The 25,228-nt window shown below is 44.1% G+C and overlaps 1 protein-coding gene across 3 annotated transcripts in view; it reads left to right on the top strand.

Moving 5' to 3' along the window:
• Positions 1–25,228, top strand: part of FREM1 (FRAS1 related extracellular matrix 1) — a 326,722-nt gene that overhangs the window by 53,788 nt on the left and 247,706 nt on the right. For all 3 annotated transcript variants that reach the window (XM_063914068.1, XM_063914069.1, XM_063914070.1), the window contains exons 8-12: positions 1,087–1,431; positions 8,616–8,758; positions 18,133–18,332; positions 20,181–20,271; positions 21,964–22,131. In XM_063914068.1, the coding sequence (XP_063770138.1) occupies positions 1,087–1,431; positions 8,616–8,758; positions 18,133–18,332; positions 20,181–20,271; positions 21,964–22,131 (947 nt within the window). The remainder of the gene's footprint in view (positions 1–1,086; positions 1,432–8,615; positions 8,759–18,132; positions 18,333–20,180; positions 20,272–21,963; positions 22,132–25,228) is intronic.

Here is a 25,228-nt window from a genome sequence, read left to right as displayed (position 1 = left end):
TAAATGCACACCTGCTACTGTTCTACCACTGCCAAATAGGCTCTACATCCAGTCCGGAAGAGTATTTTCTCTTCTAAAATGATAAATATTGGATTCTTCTAAGTCTCACATTATCTCCTAAATTCCACACTGAAAATATGACACTCTTGCTGTCTTTTGAGTGGAAGCACAGTACTGCAATATGTTTTAAGCCTCTTGATCACTGGAGAGGTTAGAAGTCACCTTATTAAATTCTGCTAAACCCCTAAATAGCAGACTTGTAAATCCACCTAGATGTCAGATTTGAGTTGATAGTCGGTAATCCTCTGGCTATTAAATATTCAAAATAAATTGAATTTCCACAGGCCCGGAACAAATCATTGAACTGAAAAATTGAGAGATTAGGGAAAATCTTGTAGTTTATGTGGCTCAGCTTTTACACAAATAAGTTCTACAAATTGGTATGGAACTTTGACAAATGGCAATGGACATTAACAAATCTGGAATCAGTGATGTGTGATCTTACATTGGTGATGAGTCTGTATATGTGTAACCCATTAGTAGTATGTACAGTGCACTCTTTTCTGTCAGGTTCTACATACTGGTTAATCACACCACAAAACCCCAAAACATATACATATATTATACTACTATACAAAAACCAATGTTTGCTTGTGCTGTAATATGATATTCAAATGCACAGAAATACTAATCCTAGACAGGAAAATAAACCCATGTTTAAAATATTATGCAAAAAATAACAACATAGGTTACACACAAGTAGCAACGGTGTCATAGCTACAAAAACGGACGGTAAGACCCCTTTGCCTGCCCTAGAAGGGTTCAAATATGTTCTGCTTCCTTCTGCCATCAGCAATTTCTATATATTGTTTTGTCATCCACTGTTGTATTCTTTACACTCTATTCTGATCTTATACCACTGACATTATGTACAGTCTACGCATGGTAAATTTGTCCTTTATCTTTCTTCATGCTTATTAGCATAAGAGCAATCCCAAACTAGTATAGTAACAGAAGGTTTGTAATTTTATAATTATGTAATTGCTACAAATTTTGCTAACACAAACTCTTTCGTTCTACATTCAGGAGGCAAAGGATTCATGTTCACCATAAAGGACATACAGGCTGGTGTTGTCTGCTACCATCATGATGACAGTGACACAACCAAAGATTTTGTCGTTTTCAGGATATTTGATGGACGCCACAGCATTCGTCACAAGTTCCCTTTTAACATCCTTCCTAAAGATGACAGTCCTCCTTTTCTCATCACAAATACTATCATAGAGCTCCTGGAAGGCCAAACTGTTCTCATCCAAGGCTCAATGCTGTGTGCCTCGGACATGGACTCTAGTGATGATTATATTCACTTCAATATTACTAAACAGTCAGCGGCTGGGAACATTATGAAAAAACCAGGACAAAATGCCTTAGGTATTACTGGGGGTATCAGTGCTCATTTCTCACATCATAGAAAACACGTCACACTTAGTTATCACATCGGATAAAAAAATTATTGTTTTCAGAAGTTAAAAGCAAAACTTCCAAACCTAAAGAACTTCTCTTGTCCTGTACTTGCAATTAACAGATTATGCATTAATGTCAGTGTTTATATGTTATAAGTGGATCTACAGTATGATGTGGATGAGCACATATAGCTATTTTATAAATAGTTCTTCCACAAATTTCACATTTAGGGGGGTATTCAATCTCAATTGAAAACAGCCCCACTTTTGACAGTTTTCCGATCTACTCGACTGTCGAATCCGCTGTCTCCGGTCTCCGTTTCCAGCCTATTCAATTTGAACTGAATTCGACATACCTCTTGTTGAAAACAGACCAATCAGTCGGAAGCTGGGCGGAACGAATTCGACTTTCCGCACTTTTCCCACTACATAAGCGGTGTTTTCGGCGTGGTCCAGTCACCATTTTTGATTACCTGCAGAGTGGAGAGAGGTGCTGCAGAGATTTTATTTTGGCTTTTTTGTTGTGGGGAAAAGTACACCACGGTGAACAAGCACCCAGCAGACCTACATTCAGCCAGGACAGACAGCGCGGGACAGAGGAGAGACTGTTTTCGGAACTGTTTCTGCTTTTATTAGATAAGTACCATTGTGGGATATGTGTGTATGGTGTTGCATGTAGGTGGATGTATACTGCAGGTATGCTTTTGAAGGTTAATTTGGGTTGCTCATAAGAGGTGGGAGTGCAGCATGTAATGTACGGGTGGTGGATGGGTGTCTGTGGTTACGAATGGGCCTGCTTGGTTGGGGTTGGGGCTCTTTTGAAATGTGTGCAGGGGTGCTTTGTAATGTTTTTTTTCTCTGTTAGTTTAATTGCATCATGTAATGTAGGGGTGCAGGGCTGGGAGAGGGGTGCCTGTAAAGTACTTTCAACCTGCTTGGGTGGTGTTGGGGGTCTTTTGAATGTGTGCAGGGGTGCTTTGTAATGTTTTTTCTCTGATAGCTTAATTGCATCATGTAATGTAGGAGTGCAGGGGTGGGGGAAGGGTGCCTCTGATGTACTTTCAACCTGCTTGGGTAGTGTTGGGGGTCTTTTGAAATGTGTGCAGGGGTGCTGTGCAACAGTTTTTTTTTTTGCTAGTTTAATTGCACCCCTACATTATGTAATGTAGGGGTGCAGGGTAGGGGAGGGGTGCCTGTTACGTACTTTCAACCTGCTTGGGTGGGGTTGGGGGTCTTTTGAAATGTGTGCAAGGGTGCATTGTAACATTTTTTCTCTGCTAGTTTAATTGCATTATGTAATGTAGGGGTGCAGGGGTTGGGGAGGGGTGCCTCTAAAGTACTTTCAACCTGCTTGGGTGGGTTTGGGGGTCTTTTAAAATGTGTGCAGGTGTGCACTGCAATGTTTTTTTATGTGCTAGTTTAATTGCATTATGTTAAGTAGGGGTTTAGGGGGGGGGGGGGGGGGTTTGCCTGTGATGTACTTTCAACCTGCTTGGGTGGGATTGATAGACTTTTGAAATGTGTGCAGGGGTGCTTTGCAATGTTTTTGTTTTTTTGTGTTAGTTTAATTGCATCATGTAATGTAGGAGTGCAGGGGTTTAAAATGTGCACAAGAGTTCCTTACAGCAGATGTGAGTTGTGCATAATGTCTTTCCTTATGTAATATTTTACATTTATTTTCAACAGGCATGTCCATGGACAAGCACCCCCGTGTACCCCCTTTCCCTCACTCCTCAGAAGAATCGTTGGGCAGTGGCGAGGAGTGTGACCCAACACAGGAAGAAGACATTTCAAGACAGCAAAGGACTACAAGAGACCCTAGACATCAAAGGAAGAAATCCAAGAAAACAACAACGAGACAGGTAAATATGAAGTCACTTTCCACACTTGCAGGTACACTGCCATACACGCAGGTGCACCCACAGATCACTTTGCGCACTGCCAGGTACACTGACATACACATAGGGACACCCACAGGTCACTTTGCGCACTGCCAGGTAGATTGACATACCGGTAGGTACACCCACAGGTCACTTAGCGCATTGCCAGGTACACTGACAAACACCTAGGCAGTCCCTCATGTCACTGTGTGAATTTATGCATTGTTTTTTTTTTCTTGTTTTATAAAAGCCAACAATTCGTCAAGAAGAACCTTCAGAAGAGCAAGCTTTGGTAGATGAATCCGGGAGGAAGATTCTGCTTGGACCCTGGTACAACGAGGCAGAGAACTGTGCCTTGGTTGAAGGTGTCGACAGATCATATCCAATTCTGTATGGACCAAGTGCACAGACAACAGCCTGAAAACAGAGGGGAGATCTGGGATGCCATCGCGGAGAAAGTAACTGCAGTTTCTGGAAACCGTTGGAACTACGGAAATTGCATGAAGAGATACATCAGCTGCCGAAGACAGATGAAGTAGAAGATGGGGATGCAGCGACAGAGCAAGATGGGAACCAGAGGAGGACCGGAACTGAACATCTGATGACTACCCTGGGAGGAGATGATAAGAAGAAGGATAAACCCCATCATAGTTCAAAGAACTCCAGGGAGTGTGGACTCGTCACGCCGAGCTGCCATTCCTGAAGAGGAAGAATCACAAAGAAGAACCAAGAAGAAAGCAGGACCACAGAAATCGGGACCAAAAAGGACACATGTTGGTAAGAATTCAATCAAATGAGCTTTACTAACTTATTTTTTATGTGCATTGCTTAATTTCTTTCTATTTTACCAGATAGAAGACTTGCCCGCCCAGGTGACATCATCAACCTGGGAAAAAGAATCCTCCAGGAGTGAACAGCATGTTACCCAAGAGCCTCCAGCACCAGCCACAGAAGAAACCGACACATTTGAGAGATTTGAAGCCAGCCATTCTGAAAAAACTTCAGTCCCAAGCAGAAGATTGTCTGATGAAGAATTGAGGCCAAGAGATTCTCCTGGAGTGTCGGAACCTCTGGATAAAGAAGGTAAATGTGTGAATGCATTGTGATGTTTTCCATACTTTTAAATATTGTTTAATAAATGTTAACAATTTTTTTGGGGACTTTGTAAACAGAAGAGATGCCACAATCCAGCACCAGAGTATCGATGGGGATTGGACCTTACTTCAGGCCGGATTTGCTGCAGGAAGAAACAGATGACGAGGATGTAAATGTTCAGCCAGCTGTTTCTACACCACTAAGTTAGTTATGAGTAATAAAATAATAAAATGTCAGCATGTTTAAAATCAACTTAAAAAAACTTGGTAGTGCTACTTAAAAAAAACATATGGCTCTACAATATTGTAAAGTGCTTTTTTTCAGCTTCACACATTCGATTGGTGAGAGACATACAGCAAGGGCAGGATCCTTCCAGAGTTCAGAGGGTACAGAACCTGGCAGCGGAGATGCAGCAGCGCCAGGATTCTTTTTGCGCTATTGTAAACACCAAACTGGAGAACATCTAGCAGACATTGGAGAGAATGGCGAACAGTCTGGCTGGAATTGAAAAGAATAGGCAAGAAGATCAGAGGACTAACATGGAAATCCTTTGTATTCTTACGACATCCATGAGCAAGCTCGTGGAGAACATGCATGTTAAGCTAACAGTTTAAGGAACATGTCTGAGAGGCAGAGACAGACAGCAGCAAGCTCCATCCTCATTGCTACCGATCCCAAGTAAATCAGTGAAAACCTCCCAGGTACAGCGACAAGACAATGATCTGGCACTCAGGGCCGGTGCAAGGTTTCTCGGCACCCTAGGCAAAACTTCTGCCTCCTGCCCCTTCCCCCTACCCACCCTCCAGGTGAAAGACATGCTGCTGCTTTCCCCCACCCCCAGTCTGTTGCATGGCTGCTCTCTTCTCCCCATCGCCCCAGTCTGTGTGGGTGCTTGCAGCTCTCAGCCCCCCCCCCCCCCCCCCCCCCACTATGTTAAATGTCTGCTGTTCTATCTCCTCCACCATCTGTGTGCGTGCTGCTGCTCATCCCCCTCCTCCAGACTGTGTGCATGCCTGTTGCTCATCTCTGCCCCCCCCCCCCCACCCAGACTGCTGCTCTGCTGCTCTCACCCTCTTTCCTTATCAAATGCAGAGAGTGCACTGTGCAGCCACCTTACCTGCGGGCTGTGATGCAGAGTTGGGACTGAGTAGTCTACGAAAGAGCCTGAAATGAAGAGCAGCGCCGCATGTCACCCCCAGCCAGTACTCCAGGAGCTGTAAAAGTTATTTCCTGTGCCAGGTGAAGGCGGAGCTGGAGGCTACAATACGGGAGCTTGCCAGTTGCGACTACTGTAAGATACGAGTGCCGGGGGGAATGCGGCGACTGTGAGGTAGGACCACGCTACCTTTTTCAGGCAGCTGTAGCAGGCCGCCCCCTCAGGATCCGGCGCCCCTAGGCATCTGCCTAAAGCTGCCTAGTGGAAGCTCCGGCCCTGCTGGCACTCAGTCACCACCAGCTGCACAGACGCCTTATGCCCTTGCTCCCGCAGGACCCTGGCATGGACAATCACAGCAATACCAAGGGTATACTGGGATGTCGCCATGTTCCAGCAGCATCCACCACCACCATCAACAATGACACCGGCTTCAGCAGCAGCATCATCATTATCAGCAGCACCAAGGCATCCCCGAAGACATCAAGCGCCACCAAGGACACCGCCACATCAAGATCCTGAAAAAGAGGAAGAGGATCACGATACCGGAGACAGAAGTTCACGGTTGTATATTTTCATTCTTTAAAAATTATTTTTATATTATTCCCTTTTTCCCACTCCCATTCGTTTGTTTTTTTCTTTGAATTGTTTTAAATTAACATGTTTTTGCTCCTGAGTAGGTTTTTACTACAAAGGAGTTGGGCGTTCGAATTTAGGAATACATGCGTGTGCATGTATAAATGTGGGAAAAGATGAAAACTCCTTTAAAAATTTGGTTACCCTTTATACAGTGGCCAAGAAAGAGCATATCTGATCCCACATTTCTCTTTTTTTTAAATGTATTTTATTGTGCTGTATTACTTGATCATTCACCTGTACTTTTTATATTCTTCATGGGGATGGTCGCCAAGAAGTCATCTGTAAAACGTTGAAGCCCAAGTCCAGAATACATGCTAAAGACCGTGGAGAGCTGACAAGGGTGATTAATGACATGTCTCACTCACACTGCACACACACTAACACTAACCTAGGACCTCCAGCTCTTGTAGAACTACACTTTCTGGCGTTCCCTGTCACACTTTCTACTTTGGAATGTGGCAGGGAATGCTGGGATATCTAGTTCCACAACAGCTGCAGGGACAATGCAGTGCCCACATACACTAGGGGTCATCAACCTAGGCCCTTCAGCTCATGGAGAACTTCACTTTCCAGTGTTCCCTGCCACACTTTTGCTTTTGTTTTTCTAGTTTGTTTTTCTAGTTAGCTAATTTTAGCTAGTATGTGTGACAGGAGATGCTGGGATGTATAGTTCCACAACAGTTGCAGGAAAATGGTTTAAGAACCGTGACATATATAAACCGTTCAAATACTTTTGTCTATTTTTCTATTTGTTTCAGGTATTCTACAAAAGAAATAACTTAATGGAATAACAAGAAGAACAAGAACCACACAGAGAAAGAAGTTTTTATGATTTATTTTTGCTTACAATGAAACAATTAACCCTTTTTTATCAATTATATTTTATACAAGTTTTAGAATTTGTATTTTTTTTAATTTAACTTATTATTAAAATAAATTTTATTTAATTTGCGCTGGTCAGTGTTATAAGTAGTTATCATAGATATGACACAATAGTATGCTCCACGTCATACCACAGGGGGGTTCCACTTTACAATTAGGCCACCCAGGGGGAGGGTAAGTGTAATTGTCCACATGTGGGGTTCAGGTCTGGTTCTTCATTCCAAAGGTAAACCTGCAGGAGATAAAAATGTTTGAAAAAGGTATATTAGTATTTTAAGCATATTGGGGTTTTCCATCTAGCACCAAGAGTGGCCCCGATCCCCTGGAACTCTTCAAGCAGCTTGGTGTCTCTACCATGTAAGAGTGGGGTCCAGCATCTCACCTGAGGAGTCTCCACATCACACCACAGGGGGTTCCACTTCACAATAGGCCGCCCAGTGTAAAAGTGGCGCCGGTCACCAAGAACATTTCATGCAGAAGAATATTAAAATAAAAAGTAACACCTGGAACATTTCATGCAGAAGAATATTAGAATAAAAAGTAACACCTGCAACACTTCAAGCAGTAGATTATTATAATAAAAATGATGTATATAATTAATAAGATAATTATAAAAATAATTATAACAAAAAAATCAAAATATATTAGTGTGGCTCATAAAAACATCAAACATTAATATAATTCTTAAAAATATAAATATGTTTGGAGAAATAAAAAAAAATATAGAATTTTTTTTTTAAGTTTAGTTTGCAGCTTTCACCCCAAAAAGTTGTCGGAAATGCATTGTCGAAAGTCAAATCCAAAATCGCCGAAATCTTTTCGACAGTCTTCAATTCAATAGGTTTTGGTCGAAAATCAGGTTTTTTAACACTAGTCAAATTCGACAGGCGAAAGGCAAAAGTCGGAACATTTACAACAATTTTTCAGTCAAAAACACGGGCATTGAATAGTAGAAAGCAATAAAAAAAAATGTTGTCGGAAAAGTTGCAGTTTTCGACAAATCGCATTTTCCAATGCTAATTGAATACCCCCTTAGAAGAAAAGATAAAACATTACATTGCATGATTACTCTCTGTTTTGCAAACAAGTTAAGGCCAGTACTCACGGCCCGATTTGGGAGAGATGTGTGCTGAGCGAACCGCTCAGCACACATCTCTCCCGGCGCTCAGCACAGCGCGATCTGTGCTGAGCGTGCGGGGGGAGACGGGGGGGGCCGCTCACTTCACCCAGCGGGTGAAGTGAGCGACCCGCTAGATTGGCCTGCATGCAGGCCAATCTAGCAGCAGCGATAGCGATGTTCGGGGCCGCGCAACGCTATCGCCGAGGGGGCTACACACGGAGCGATCCTGCCGATATTCTAAGCAATCTAGTCAGATTGCTTAGAATATCGCTCCGTGAGTACCCCCCTTAAGTATTTATTTTATAATTATTAGGCATATCTTGCAAAAATTACAAATGTACATGTTATTTTTTAATACATGATTTCTTTATTCCCATTATAAGCTTATCCTGTGACCACCTTTCTGCAAAGAGACTTATTCAGTGGCATTATATACTATAAGCATCATGGAGAAGAAAGGTTTGAAGATTCATTTGAGTTTATTCTCTCTGACAGTCATATTCCCCCTAACCTATCTGGGCCTCAGGTATGTATAGTCTTTTACAACTCTGTCAGCTTGTTTGGCCCCTGTGTGCAACTTTGGGCCATGTGATCACACAGGCAACCCCAGGCTGGAAACACATGAGAGGGGGCATGTAGCTACTACAGAGACATGAGGGAGTGGTGGGGGCATGAGGCTAGAGAGACATAGGATAGTCACAGGGAAGGCATGAGGCTGAAGGACACAGGGGGAATGACAATGGAAACGAATCATTACATTGGAGATTCACGGGGGGGGGGGGGGGGGGGGGCATGAGGCTGGAGAGACAGGTAGTATGGTGGCCACACTAGCTAGCGGACTGGTGAATCAGAGCTGGATTAAGGCAATGGGGGGCCCGGAGCACTTAAGACAAGGGGGCCCTAAAGTCAAAATTTAAAATCATAGCATTGTAAATATTAAAGATTCTTTGTCAATGATTTATAGTTAATGCAAAAGAAGAAACTGGCACTTTAAACTATCATTTGCTGAAACACTGCGGTTTATTGGCAATATGCAGTGTTTTGGTCCCTTGGCTTGAGAAAGTGCCCAAGTGTTTGAAACGTTGCTGATTATTGCTACTAAGTTTGAAGTGCCAGTCTCTTCTACTGCAATAACTATAACACACAATCACATATATATATATATATATATATATATATATATAGTCAGTAAACAGAGGATACGGCACTCCAAGACTATTACAACATACCCTCAGGCAGCAAAAGACCAAAGCTGACAGCGCAGCATAATGAAGTTGACTTCATTATGCTGCGCTGTCAGCTTTGGTCTTTTGCTGCCTGAGGGTATGTTGTAATAGTCTTGGAGTGCCGTATCCTCTGTTTACTGACTATACTATTATTTACCGGCACCTGGGCACTACACACCTCTGTGGAGTATAGGAGTGCCAGTCCTTGTTTGCTTCTTATATATATATATATATATATATGAAAGCAATAGGAGTAGGGCGCCACATGCGTGTGTAAAACAACAATAATAAAAAAGGTCACTATTGACCAATATAAAACACTCCCTTAATTTTTTAGGGTGTCAGCTAACCCCTAAGTATTAAGCATAGGTAAAATGCCTATTAAAAAGGATATAGATATAGTAATTGGGGTAACAGTGACCGACGTTTTAAAAAATGTTGCTCAGTAAGAAAAGGTATGGAGAGTATTATACAACTAAAACATAGAAAAATTCCTTAATATTACTTTATATAAGATGAGGCAAATCCATTAAAAAAAAAGTATATATAACAATAATTTTTATTTTAAGAACAGAGGTAGAGACCAAAAGTCAAATATAAAAACAATTTAAGGGACACATATATAAAATGGGAATTCTATATGAAAATAAAAGTAGGATACAGACAGAAATAAAGATAAAAAACTATAAAATGAGAACTTGGAGCTTATTTTAGTGTGACGAGTCAATGAGGTACACCGAATGCGTTTCGTCTATCTGACTTCATCAAGGGGTGATAAGCAACTGACCAGGACTGAAATTTATACCTGGTATAAATCACACCTTGACAAAGGGGCTATGGGCCCTGAAACGTTGGTTGGACATGTGAATTTATCACACATTTTTTGGAATATTGCACCATTTTAAAGTCCTGGAGTGCCGCTGTCTTATTTCTCCCTGTTACCAACATTGCCGCAGAGGCATTACACCTAGCTATATATATATATATATATATATATATATATATATATATTTATTGTGTATATATCTATTTCTGCTGCGGGGTACACTGGGCTCCACAAGGATAGACATAGGGGTGTAGAGTAGGATCTTGATCCAAAGCACCAACAGGCTCAAAAGCTTTGACCTTCTTCCCAAGATGCATAGCACCGCCTCCTATATCACCCCCGCCTCCGTGCACAGGAGCTCAGTTTGTAGTTGGTGCTTGCAGTGCAAGCATGTGACAGGAAGAGCTGCTCACAGCAGCTCTAGAAAAAGCTTTTTCTGAGGAAAAAAGAAGACTACAAGGGCTGCAGCAGAGGCACAGATTGTGCTGGATGTCAGTAGACATTGCCTGCTGCAGCTCCATCTCTCCCCCAGCGGCGCTGTACACTCCCGTGCCCTGGTTGCCGGGTACCTACAGCAGGAGGCTCCGGTTTTCTTCCAAGTTAGTCACACACGGCTGTGGCTCTCCGGGATCGCGTGGCCGCACTTCGGGAGGAGGTAAGTGGGTCTCCCGCTCGCGGGACCCGCACTTTATCGCGATCCGGTGCGGCCGGTGGGAGGCGGGCCGCGCGCGCTGGTGGTGGACACTGTGGCAGTACAGGCGATCCCACTAGATCACCAGGGCATGGGTGCAGGTCATGTTTTCTCGCTAAACCTTTTTACAAGTAGCCCGCAGTACCCGGTGGTTTTGCCAGTAGAGGGGATAAGGCTTAGACCTGGAGCCCCTCCCCCAGCCCCAGGGCGCCATTTCCCACAAATGTTCCCGCCCTGGAGCTGCATATCTGTCTCTCCCTCACTCCCTGTCAGTGTCTGCGGCGCCATTATCCCTCAGCTCACTGTTCCTGGGAATTCTTGGGCAAATCCTCCTATGTAAAGCCGCCTGGTTGTCAGTGCTGTGACTTTACAAGACACTTAAGTATTCTACCTGCTTTTTTAGTCAGTGTTAGTTAAGAAAGAGTGCACTTAGTCAGGGTTTCCTAGTGCAATTACCCTGTGATATACATCCAGTTCTTACTGTGTACTGTTATATCTATTGTTATATAGCTGTGTAAGCTAGTCCAGTGCAGTATTATTGTTAGTAATAACCTCTGCATTGTACAGACTGCGACTATTTGTGTGTGCATTTGATAGCTGAGTGGTGTCCATTTCGTGTCTTTCACTCAACCTGCTATCCCTATATTCTATAACCTGAGGGGGCTTGGTGCGTCAGGTTTTATCTAATATAGGATTTTCACAAAGATATACTGTATTACGTATTTTTCTCTGTGATTTGGTCACCGTATCTCTCCTTTATCTCTGCTGGTGCTGACTACACTGCGCAGGGGTTTGGGCTAGAGGTATTGTGCTGCTGACAAATTGTACTGTGTTACGCTAGTTCATAAACTAACACCCCCTATGGGATCCCCAATGCCGGTGCAACCGTTTGTGGTCCCTGCAGCTAACCCGCCGTGGGCGGACGATTTATCTGCTCAAATAAAGAAGTTGAAGTCTCCTCACAATCCACTGCTGTCACTGACACCTCGTCGGATGAAGACGGCACTTACACTGACCCCACAAGTTCTTACTCAGACTCGGCTGATGGAGGGGGTGGTTCACATGTGGATGTTCCTGATCTTTTGGAGGCTATTAAGTTGATTTTACAGTTTACGGATGATCCCGAGCCATCCGTTCCTCCTAAGAAACCAGATAGGTTCAAACGTCAGAAGGTGATTAAACAAGTTTTACCTCACTCTGCTCACCTAATTGATATACGTCAGGAACCCTGGGAAAACCCGGGTACGAAGTTTGTGCCTCAAAAGAAGAAGCTGGCTCGCTATCCCCTCGCGCCGGAGCTGTCTAAGAATTGGGAAACGCCTCCTCCAGTGGAATCACATGTGGCTAGGATGGTGGTTTCCTCAGCTCTACCGGTCACCACCGTCATGTCTCTAAAAGAGCCTACGGATAAACGTGTGGAGGGTTGTCTGAAAGCGATTTACACCCTCACGGGTGCTGCACAAAGGCCCACTATTGCAGCTACTTGGGCTGCAGAGGCCATTGAAGCATGGGCCTTGGAGTTAGATGCTGAAATCTCCTCTGACCACTAGACAATGCTTGTCTTATATTGTCACAGCTTCTCGTTGTATTAAAGAGGCGGATTCTGATGCCGGTATCCTGGCAGCCAAGGCCTCTACTACATCAGTCCTGGCTCGCCGGATATTGTGGCTGAGATCCTGGTCTGTGGATCTGGACTCTAGAAAAACCCTGGAGGTACTCCCTTTTAAGGGAGATATTCTGTTTGGGGAGGATTTAAATAAGATTGTGGCTGACTTGGCTACTGCCAAAACTGCCTGTCTGCCAAGTACTGCTCCTTCTGTGTCGAAGGCTAAAGGTACTTCCTTTCGCCCCTTTCGTCCTTCAGGTAAAGCAAAAGGTCAGGCGTACAACAAGCAGGCCCGCACTTCCAAACCTGGTGAGCCTAAGCCCAAAAGAGCCTGGGCGGCCCGTCAGCCAGCTTCCAAGACAGATAAGCCTGCCGCATGACGGGGCGGGCCTCCCTCTGGGGGATCCCAGGGTGGGGGGCCGGCTGCTAGGGTATACCCAGGAATGGTTGAAGACCACTTCAGATGCCTGGGTACGGGAAGTCGTCACTTGAGGTTACGCCATAGCCTTCAAAAACCGACCCCCTCATCGATTTTGCCAGACAGATGTCCCGTTGGACAAGACAAAGGCAAACACTCTACATTAGGTGGTACAGACCCTCCTGGATACAGGAGTCGTAGTACAGGTGCCTCTTGCGCAGAGGCGCCGGGGGTACTATTTTCCGCTCTTTCTAGTCCCAAAACCGAATGGGTCCTCCCGGCCCATTCTCAACCTCAAGGCATTGAACAGGTTTGTGAAGGTTTCCAAGTTCCGGATGGAAACCCTTCGCTCTATAGTTCTGGCCTTGGAACCTGGGGACTTCATGGTCTCCCTGGATATACAGGATGCTTACCTGCATATTCCTATAGCAGTGTCTCATCAGCAATACCTGAGATTTGCGATTGGCAACTGCCATTACCAGTTTCGGGCGTTACCTTTTGGTTTAACAATGTCTCCGCGAGTCTTTACAAAAGTCATGGCGGTGATGACGGTGGTACTCCGCCGTCAAGGGGTCAGGATACTGCCGTATTTGGACGACTTGTTAATCCTGGCAAATTCCCCAGAACTTCTCCTGCGTCATCTAGATGTAATGGTCCGGTTTCTGCAAGCCCACGGGTGGCTCATCAACTGGAAGAAGTCATCCCTGATCCCTGCTCAGAGCATAGTGGATCTGGGAGCACTATTGGACACTCACAACCAGCGGTTGTTCCTGTTTCAGGAGAAAGTCCTGAAACTTCAGGACAGGATTCGTTGCTTCCTATCTCGTCCGCAAGTGTCGATATATTCGGCGATGCAGGTGCTGGGCCTCATGGTGTCAGCATTCGACATGCTGGAGTACGCTCAATTTTGCTCTCGCCCTCTCCAGAGGCTGATTCTAGCCAAATGGGATGGCCTGCCTCACCGGATCAGGTCTCAAATGATCTCATTGACTCCGGAGGTCCGTCTGTCGCTGCTCTGGTGGCTCCGGGACCAGCAACTGTGCAGGGGCCGTCCGTTCTGGATATCCGACTGGGTCCTGTTGACGACAGATGCCAGTCTAAGAGGTTGGGGCGTGGTGCTGTAGCAACACTCCCTTCAGGGGCGGTGGACCAAGGAGGAGTCCCTCCTCTCGATCAATATTCTGGAGTTGCGGGCGGTCTTCAATGCCTTGAACCTAGCCCAGCTTTTAATTCAGAACCATCCTGTTCAAGTACAGTCGGCCAACACCACCACAGTGGCTTACATAAATCATCAAGGCGGCACTCGAAGCCGCCTAGCAATGAAGGAAGTCTCACGGATTCTACAGTGGGCAGAACGCCATCTACCGGCCATATCGGCAATATTTATTCCGGGAGTCCTGAATTGGGAAGTGGACTTTCTCAGTCGTCAGGACGTGCATGCCGGCGAGTGGGGCCTCCATCCAGAAGTGTTTCAACTCCTAGTGGAAAGGTGGGGCCTTCCAGACGTAGGTCTGATGGCGTCTCGGCACAATCACTAGGTTCCGGTCTTCGGAGCAAGGACAAGGGATCCTCAAGCAGCATTCGTGAATGCGCTGGCGGTACCGTGGAGGTTTCGTCTGCCGTACGTGTTCCCTCCGGTGTCACTCATGCCCAGGGTAATTTGGAATTTCAAGCAAGAAAAAGGAATTCTGCTTCTCATAGCTCCAGCGTGGCCCAGACGGCACTGGTTCTCAGACCTGCAAGGCCTATCAGAGCGTCCAATTTTACTTCCACAGCGCCCGGACCTCCTCGTTCAGGGCCCCTGTGTCTACTAGGACCTAGCCCGGCTGCCTTTGACGGCGTGGCTCTTGAAGCTTCCGTCTTAAGGGATAAAGGGTTTTCTGAGGCGGTCATTCAAACTGTGTTGCGGGCCCGTAAACCAGCTTCTGCTCGGATTTACTATAGGGTCTGGCATTCTTACTTTGTTTGGTGCGCATCTAACTATTATGACGCTTCCAAGTTTAGTATAGCCAAGTTGTTGGCTTTTCTTCAGCAGGGCCTGGACTTAGGCCTGCGTCTGGCCTCCCTCAAGGTTCAAATATCTGCCTTGTCGGTGTGGTTTCAGAGAAAAATTGCGACCTTACCTGATGTGTATACCTTTACTCAGGGCGTGTTGCATATCCAACCTCCCTATGTCCCGCCTGTGGCTCCTTGGGACTTGTCGGTGGTTTTGGGGGCGTTACAAGAGTCTCCGTTTGAACCTCTTGGTTCAGCTGACCTTAAGTGGCTTTCCCTTGAGGTGGTGTTTCTGCTGGCTATTGCTTCAGCTAGAAGAGTGTCGGATTTGGGTGCCTTGTCCTGTAGTTCCCCATATCTGATATTTCACCGTGACCGGGCGGTTCTTAGGACTCGTCCCGGCTATCTACCTAAGGTGGTTTCTTCGTTCCATCTTAATCAGGAGATTGTAGTTCTGGCACTTGTTTCTCCTGATCTGTCTCCCAAAGAGCGGTCTTTGGATGTGGTACGGGCTCTCTGTATCTATGTGAAGAGAACTGCTCCTATTAGGAAATCTGATTCTCTTTTTGTTGTGTTTGGGTTTCTCAAACGGGGCTGGCCTGCTCACAAGCAAACTCTGGCCAGATGGATTAGAATGGTGATTGCACATGCTTATGTGAAGGCTGGTCTCTCTGCTCCTGATCACATTAAGGCCCATTCTACTCGGTCTGTTGGACCTTCTTGGGCGGCCCAACGTGGTGCGACCCTTGAACAATTGTGCAAGGCGGCTACGTGGTCCTCTGTGAACACGTTCATAAGGTTCTATGCCTTCGATACTGCCGCTTCCCAGGATGCTTCCTTTGGACGCAGGGTTCTTGTGCCCGCTACAGTGCGTCCCCTCCCATAAGGAGCTGCTTTAGGACATCCCCTATGTCTATCCTTGTGGAGCCCAGTGTACCCCGCAGCAGAAAACGAGTTTTATGGTAAGAACTTACCTTTGTTAAAACTCTTTCTGCGAGGTACACTGGGCTCCACAAGGCGCCCACCCTGACGCACTTAGCTTCTTTGGGTTGGTATGGCATTAGCCGCTGACACTTCTCCTGTCGGGAGAGTGTGGTGTTTGTGGCAACTGGCAGTTGTCATCTCTTTTACTTGCTACTGCATTGGGCTGGTTAACAAAACTGAGCTCCTGTGCACAGAGGCGGGGTGATATAGGAGGCAGCGCTTTGTATCTTGGGAAGAAGGTCAAAGCTTTTGAGCCTGTTGGTGCTTCGGATCAAGATCCTACTCTACACCCCTATGTCTATTCTTGTGGAGCCCAGTGTACCTCGCAGAAAGAGTTTTAACAAAGGTAAGTTCTTACCATAAAACTCGTTTTGTATGTGTGTAAATGTATGTCTCTCGCTATATGTGTGTGTATATATACAGTATATATATTATATATATATATACACACATATATACACACATATATACACACATATATACACACACACACATATATTAGTATATATATGGAGGGGTCTTGCCTAAGCCACGGAGAGAAGGGGCTTGATATAGGACAGCACAAAAGCCGCCACCCACCACCCAGGTGAGGCAGTGCTGAGAAGAATATCTTGTACAGGGCCTCTGATGAAGCAAGCAACAGCGGATTTCATGTACCCGCCCCCTTCCTCTCGATGTCCTGCGCGGCTGATACAGACACTCGCTGGTATCCCATTGGACAGTCGCCGGCATTCTGGTACTGCTCTGTGGCTCTGTCTGTATGACGGCTGTCAGAGAGTTAGCAGCTGACGGCTATAGCAGATCGGAACAGCAATTAAGGTCCGTTCTGTGGTGGATGACGGAGGGTCCTGTCAGGGAGGGGGGCCCTGTGTACTTACCCCCTGGGCCTTCCCCTTAATCGGGCTCTGTGGTGAATAGTGGGTCATAAATGGCAGTTATGTGATTATTTTAATATTTGATGTACAGAGATTTAAACCAATGTGTCCAAAGATTATGTTGGCAAACATAATAACTTCACTTAATGTGAAATTAATATATAGTAAGGTAATCTAGTAAACAAAATACTTTAGTAAGCATCAGAAGGGGGAAAAAGACAATGCATAGCAAGTTTTTGTATAAATTTCCTCTCAAAATAATATCTCATTCATAAGATGCAAGAGTTCACAACCTTTGTTTTTGTGTGAAAGTGGAGAATTGTCCATGGGTGTTTAACTAGTGCTGTTACTGTTTGCCTCTCACATGATTATCTCCCTATAAGGTAAAATAGATATTCTCTCTGTATATAGATAATTGTGTACATATGGGGCCTATTTATCAAGCTTTGTTCCAAAAAAAAAAAAATAACCTGAAGTTTCTGCATACTTTTGTGGTTTGTGGCTATGTACTAATAACATAATGCAGGAGCTCTACAGGTTCAGTTCCCATTATTATTAATGAGGACTACGATCTGGCCCCTATGTACTAAACTCTGAAAAGCAAGGCTTTTTAGAGTTTAGTCATGTTAGTTTACACTAGCTTCAGATGGTGTAAGCTGCTTTAAGCCTATGGAGGCATAGCAGCAGGAGAGAGATCTTTCGATCACCCTCCCACAGCTTCTGTCTGGAAGTGGAACTGGTCCTGATTCCGGAAACTAACGCTGTTTGCATGGGGTGTAGTATGGTTTGCTGGCGGTCGGGGGCCCGGCGACCAGCAAACCAGCGCCAGAATCCCGACCGCTGGCATACTGACAGCTGGGCAAGCGCAAATGAGCCCCTTGCGGGCTCGCTGCGCTCGCCATGCTATCTATTATCCCTCCAGGGGGGTCGTGGACCCCCAAGAGGGAGAAAAGATGTCGTATGCCAGCGGTTGGGATCCCTGCGCTGGTATGCTGGTCGCCGGGACCCCGACCGCCGGCAACCTGAAGACCACCCTTTGCGTGTGCGGTGTCAGATTCTCCCGGAGGAGTGCTGGGGAAGTAACTCTTAGGGACAACGGTTATTACTAGCGCTGTCCCTGTGGGTTTTCCTAAATACTGTACATAATCGGGGATATTTTCATTAAAAATTAAAATATCCATGCAAAACAGAGTGTTAATAATCGCGGCAGATACTCCATTATTAATACATATGCCCCTATATAATAAATAATCATCCTCCATCATTATTCTGTTTGTAGTCTGTGATCATACATATAACACCAGTGGATGATCAGCTTCCTAAGGAGGTCCCTGGAACAGTTCGGTATTTGATTCTTAAAGAAACTGAGATTGTTTACATTACAAAGAAACAACTGCACTTCATAGACACGGAATCTCCAGAAAGAGAACTTATTTATTCTGTTACTACACCACCATGTCGCTCATCACCATCTACCAGGTAAAAAGATGCAGTGAAAGAGCTAATCCTAAACTCCAGATTCACCTTAAGGCTGGGTACACACTAGAATGATGCCGTACCTTTACGATTTGTCATATTGGAATGACAAATCATGTAGATATGTATGTAGAACTGTGTGCTCCTGCCAATGACGTATGATATTGTTTGATTGACCATGCTGCACTATCAATCAAACAATATTGTGTGTGTGGCTTTGCATATTAATGAAGGACGGATTGCTCCATCGTTCATTATATAGTTCAGTGTGTACTGGCAATCTGTGATAGTCTGGGGAGAAGGAAAATTGCCGCGATCACCAGTCATTTAGATGTGTACCCGGCCTACTACAGTGTATAAATACTTGCAACTATAAAACGCTGAGTGTGTCAATTTTCTCTTGGGAACAAAAAGAGAACTTGTTATTATCGCCGGGATGTAATGCTGCCCGAGTACAGCGGCCTTGCCGGATGCCAGCCAAACGCGGATGTTTTTTTCTTAAAGGGGCAATCGCTTACAAGGCATGGTTTTGCCTTGTAAGTGATTGTACCTTTAAAAAAAATGCCAGAGTTGGGCCGGCATACCCGCACGGCCGCTGAATTCGGGCAGCATTACATCCCGCCCCATTTTTTGGTCTAAATGTCACCAGTAAGATGGTGTCATATTGCTCAAACAGAATTACATAGCAACAAGTTCTCTTTTTGTTCCCATGTGTAAGGTGACACGCGCAGCACTTTATAGTTACATGCATTATTTATAGAGTTTGAATGTGGAAAGATTGGTTACTTTATTAAACTTGCCAACTGCAGCTGCAGACTGACTTGATGAGCCGCAGTGGGGAGCATTTTGTTTTTATCAGCTTAATACAGTACTGTACCAATCCATGTATATAGTTTTCTGAGGAAGGGAGGATGTGTGAATATATTCTTTTTGCACTTTAATCCTACAATATTTTGTGATGCTTCTTGTCTTTTGCATTTATCTTTAATACAAATATAGGCACTATGGTCTGTCCAAGTCACCTGGTACTAAATACATTTATGAAACAAAATTATTTTGCCAGTAATGACAATAATGTAATGTGGATAGTGTTTATATAAAACATCATCAATATTCGCTCCTTTTTTAATTTAAGTAAAGACAATGTGAAAATGGATAAATGTTTAGGTTGGTGTGGTTATGCAAAAAACCTGATGTGGCTTCATTTGTAATGTGTGGCACAATTAAAAAAGAAAAAAAAATCTCTTAAGGAAGCATACAAGTAATACCCCTTTCACACCACACAAATAACTCGGTATCGACCCGGTATATTGCCGGGTAGACACGGGTTAATGTGCGGTGCGAAATGGTCACTCCTAAAATCCTGGGTCGCCCAACCCGGTAATGCAGCCCGGAAATAAAGAAGGGTTATTCCCAGGCTATTACCAGGTCAGGTGCAGTGTGAACGGGTTACCCAGGTCGATGCGACCCGGTACCCGTTCACTGCATAGGGAGAGGCGGCGCAGAGATGATCTCATCTCCTAGTGCTGCCTCCACCCCCGCCCCCGATAACGCGTGGCCCCTGATGGCAACCCAACCCGGCAATATGCCGGGTCGGGAAGCCAGTTCTCAGAGTTTAATGCCGGGTCGCACCAGGGGAGGACCCGTTTCCAAATATCAGTTGCAACCCGGCATTCGCGATCTGAAAGCGGTATTAATTGACCGCTTCCATACACAAATACCCCAGAACTTCTGGCCACCTTCTATACAGATACCACTCCAGTAGAGATTTGTTTTAGAGCTGTAATAGCGTAACTTTATTTTTACCTTTAAATGTAAGACATTCATTTTTATCTTAATTTGTTTGGGCAGGGATGAAGAAGCTGGGAAGATTGTCCTAGTAGAAACTATCCCTAACTTTGTAAAGGATCCCACTGCTAACATAATATCAACATTCACCCAGGTAAGACCTGTCTTTAAATACTTTATACAGCAAGCATGAGCATTTTAACATGGATGGTCAAGGCAAATATCGCAGTAGCTTAAAGACTGTCTCACATTTGTTTTTAAAATGAGCATTCTGCCACGGGTCTACTACGATATCCCAGCTGTCGGGATCCCGACCGCCGGAATGCCGGCAGTGGGGTGAGTGCAAAAGAGCCCCTTATGGGCTCACTGCGCTCACCACACTGCAGGCACGGTGGTGCGCTATGCGCGCCATGCTATTTATTCTCCCTCCAGGTGTGTTGTGGACACCCCAAGAGGGAGAATAGTTGTTGGGATCCCGGCGTCAGTATGCTGATCATGACAGCCGGGATATCGAATGCCTCCCATCTGCCGCTGCTATGCATTAATCTGTATACAAGACATATTGCTTTGTGTATATTATAAAGTAAATGAAAGATGCCAATTATCTCTTTTAAACCATTTACTTTCTGTGCTTTGCCATCAGCAGCCTTCTCCTACTATCCCTCTGCATGTCAGATATGTTGCTCTATAACATTATATGATCAGATTAGTATCCTATCGAATTATGACTTAATCAAATCAATGTTGTGGGGAATCTTCTGTTTTAAAATCAGCCTCTTATCCCTCTACATGTCAAATATGTTGCTCTTTAATAGTCAACAATCAAATTAGTACCTAATCAAATCATGACCTAATCAAAATTAAATACATCAATTGTCTTAAACCATTTACCTGCTTCTGCTTGGTCTCTTCATATTAAACCAGTTTCATTCTGGGGCTAGGCCTGTTTTGTAGTTGATGACTGCATCTGGGGGGTCATTCCGAGTTGATCGCTCGCTGGCTAGTTTTAGTAGCTGTGCAAACGCTATGCCGCCGCCCACTGGGGAGTGTATTTTAGCTTAGCAGAAGTGTGAACGCATGTGCAGCCGAGCTCTGCAAAAACAGTTTGTGCAGTTTCTAAGTAGCTCTGAACCTACTCAGCGCTTGCGATCACATCAGCCTATTCGTGTCTTGATTTGACATCATACACCCGCCCAGCTACGCCTGCGTTTTTTCAGACATGCCTGCGTTTTTTCAAAACACTCCCTGAAAACGGTCAGTTGACACCCAGTAACGCCCCCTTCCTGTCAATCTTCTTGCAGCCGTCAGTGCGAAGAAAAACTTTGCTGCAACCTGTGCACAACCACAACGGGCTTTGTACCCGTACGACGAGCATGCGCATTGCGGCCCATATGCATGCACAGAAATGCCCATTTTTAGCCTGATCGCTGCACTGCGAACAACGGCAGCTAGCAATCAACTCGGAGTCGGAATGACCCCCCTTGTTCTTTTTTTAAATGAACTCTCTGCCACTGCTATCCCTTTGCATGTGAAACATACTGCTGTATAACAGTACCTAGAAACCAAAGCACATCAGTGTAATTTTGCCAAAATACGAAGATGGTTTTGTAACCAAATATAAGGGTCTGCGTACCTCGCTACAATATATAGTCATGAAATCAGTTTATACCCACAAACATAATATTTTATTTTTTTGTTTGCTATTTTAAGACATTTTATACCTGACATATTGAGATTAAGCTCATTTGCTCATTGTTCCAGATCCTTTGTTGACTGACACATTCTAGACTCTGATAGAGGGATTACATCTCATTTATGAATGTCTTCCTTTGTCTTCATTTTGCAGCATGCTGTGAGCCACATGAAAGTTGCATATATGCCACCAATAGAAGATATAGGTCCTGATGTTCTACATATCCAGTTTGTGTTATCAGTTAAGAACCACAATGGAGGTATCTTGCATGGTATCTGCTTCAATATTACCATTCTCCCAGTAGACAATCAGCCGCCACAGGTATGTACTGACACAGTGAGAATAAGTGATGTTTTTTTTTGTTTTATATATATATCATAGCCCCTCCTTACTGCAGCTAAAAAAAGGTAAATCGTGACACTGAATACCCAAATCAAAAATGAAACAAAGTGAAAATTTACTTTTTTCAGCGTTGTACAGACGTCCAAATCAAAATAATTTAACACTGTGCAATACGCTAAAACAATTGCAATACACTAGTGTCCAGTAAATGAGAAAAGTTACTCCTTTTCTTTGCAATTAACTTAGAGAGAGTGTTTAAGCAGATAGATCACAACACAGTGGCAAACGCAGGATTTTCATGGGGGGGGGGGGGGGGGGGTTCCAAACATGTATGTATATATATATATATATATATATATACACACACACACACACACACACACACACACACACACACACACCCTGTAAAAAAAGGCTGGGGCCCTCAGATTTGATTTAATAAAAAATATGTATATATATATATATATATATAGTATACATGCACACATACATATATATACTCACATACATAGTATACACACACACACACACACACACACACACACACAGTATACATGCACACAGTATACATGCACTCAACATACATACATACATACATACATACATAAATACATACATAAACATTATAGATGCACACCCCCCCTCCTCCCATCCCCATCCACCCACCATTAACAGGAAGCACTGCTGCAGTAATCAGGAAAACATGCCATGTACATCACAAGGCCAGTATAATGTATTACAGCCTACTGGCTCCTCCTTGACCCCCCTCCTCTACCTAGCTGCTGAAGAAGCACTGGGAGACTGAGCTCTGGAGGCATCCACAGCAACTGCTTGCCCTTAGTGCACCTGGGTGAAAGAAGATCCACGTTGTACTGCCTGAGGGGAGCTGCACACTCTCGCTGCAGTGCCCCCTACAGGAAGCCAGCAGTCTCCTGGCTGCTGTGACTGTGTCACTGTAAGGACTATGAGGGAGCTGCTGCAGCCGCGTTACACGTGCAGCCGCGCTTCCAAATATACACATTAAGTAAAAATAATAATTCAGCAGCGCCCATGGATCGGCAGCCGCGGGGGGGTTCTAGGTACTCGGAAACCCTCCCCCCCATCCCCCAGCGTGCACGTATGCAACACACCCTTGAAGCAGATTAACTACCCTTACTTGATGTATGATTTTAATCCTCATTAGCATATCTGTAGAATGCTGCTTTTAAAGATATGTTGATGAACATTAAATTCATACTTCAAGTTGAATGTCACATGGTTGCCATAATAGGAGCAGAGATAAAATATAGTGCAATACTGTTTTGACCATACATGTAGTTTAATATTCAACTTCCCACTTACATATAAAGTAAGATAGACGGCAATAAATTCTAAAATATAAATGGTTGGCAAAAAATTCTAACATATACTGTAAATGGTTGGCTCTCCTATCAAAAGTATGGAATTTCAGGGAGCATCAACATAGTGATAGAACCATAAGGATATGATGTCATTTTCTCTATAACAAGATTTACCCCTCTGCTCTGTCTTCCTAGATAGTGTCAATTCTAGATGCTCACCAAACACCTTGGCACGTTTCGATATAATCTTTCTCAAAAAGGAAGTGAACCAGGAAAAACGGTGTCCTCTATTTACCTAAACATGCAATCAATCCGCTAAGCTGGAGGATGCATGTGACTGCAATCAGCGGTTTCAGCTAACTCCAACTTCACCCATTGTTAAAACTGGAAGAGAAATGTGTTCCTACTGAATTCTACATTTAATTCTCTGATCTGGAATGCATTGCACATGCGTTCCATTTACACTGCAGAACCTGGAAGTGAAGTGCAACGCTTCTTACAGAGAAACAATTGGTGACAATTATATCTGATTTTTTTGCACAGACAATATTAAAACCAATTTACAATTAATACATAGAATGGAGATTTAAATATGTGTTTCTTGCACAAATAACTAAAAAAAATATTTTTTTTAAAAATGACAATTTTCCAACATAAATGACATAACAATTGGATGATCTCTATTCTTCATTTCATTCTTTGATTAATATTTCCACATTATGGAGATTATTCAGAATCCTTAGCAGGATCAAATCGCATGTTGGCGGCTGCCCAGCACAGAGCAAGGCCACCCAGCATGTATGGCGCCGCCCTGCATTGCAATCACAATTAGATTACGATCACATCGCAGATTTGGGAAATAGAGGATGACACCGGCCTGCGCAGCCTGGCTGTGTATGCAGTTGCACCGCTGCCATGTTTCCAATAGCAAGAAATGCAGGCAATGTCATCAGGCCCCCTAAAAACAGCCATAACATGCCTGCGTTTCCTGGTCCACCCCCCCCCCCAGTTCTGCATCGCCTCCCCCGAACGCACATGGTGTTGCCCTTTCTACCTTTCTACAGTTACATCTCCACATCTGTTGAAACCTTGTGTTTTCACACCATTTCTAACATAATGGGTGAGATTCAAATGATATATCACGTCCAATTTTCTTTCTAAAATAATCTCCGTTACCGCGCATATTGCGCCCATAGTAATCAGGTTTGTTTACTGTGTAAAGGGTTGGGTGCCTTGCTATTCTGGGGGTAGCGAGCTGGAATAATGATACAACATCCTTGAGGGCAGAAACAGAATAGTTGTGGAAAGGGGTGAAAAGAATTGAATACCGCGCAAAGATTACCTATAATATATCTTTTCATTAATTTGTATTTAAAGTTCATAGCTCTCTTTTATATATAAAGGTTGGTTTATTTGGAACAGTTTCATCCAAAAACAGAGTCTTTTTGTAATACCAATATTTTGATAAAATCCTTTCAAATCTCTTTATTATGTTAGTTGCTGATAATTACTAATGTAAAGTTGTTTCCCCTGTTATTTTGTTTTGCTTTTGTTCCAGAAGACCTTATATCTTTGAGTTGTTTTAAAAGTTCCTTATCATCATAATCCCTGATTTCAAAAGCTTTCTGCATCTTATTAATCTTTTGATTACATATCTCTTCCTCAGTGCAGTTTAATTTTATACTCTTAAACTGGCCCAGAGGAATATTCTAAATTTAAACCAATTTGTGTAGTGT

Source organism: Pseudophryne corroboree, chromosome 1 (genome assembly GCF_028390025.1).
Source record: "Pseudophryne corroboree isolate aPseCor3 chromosome 1, aPseCor3.hap2, whole genome shotgun sequence".
Taxonomy (NCBI): Eukaryota; Metazoa; Chordata; class Amphibia; order Anura; family Myobatrachidae; genus Pseudophryne; species Pseudophryne corroboree.
This window is presented reverse-complemented; position numbering and strand designations above follow the sequence as displayed.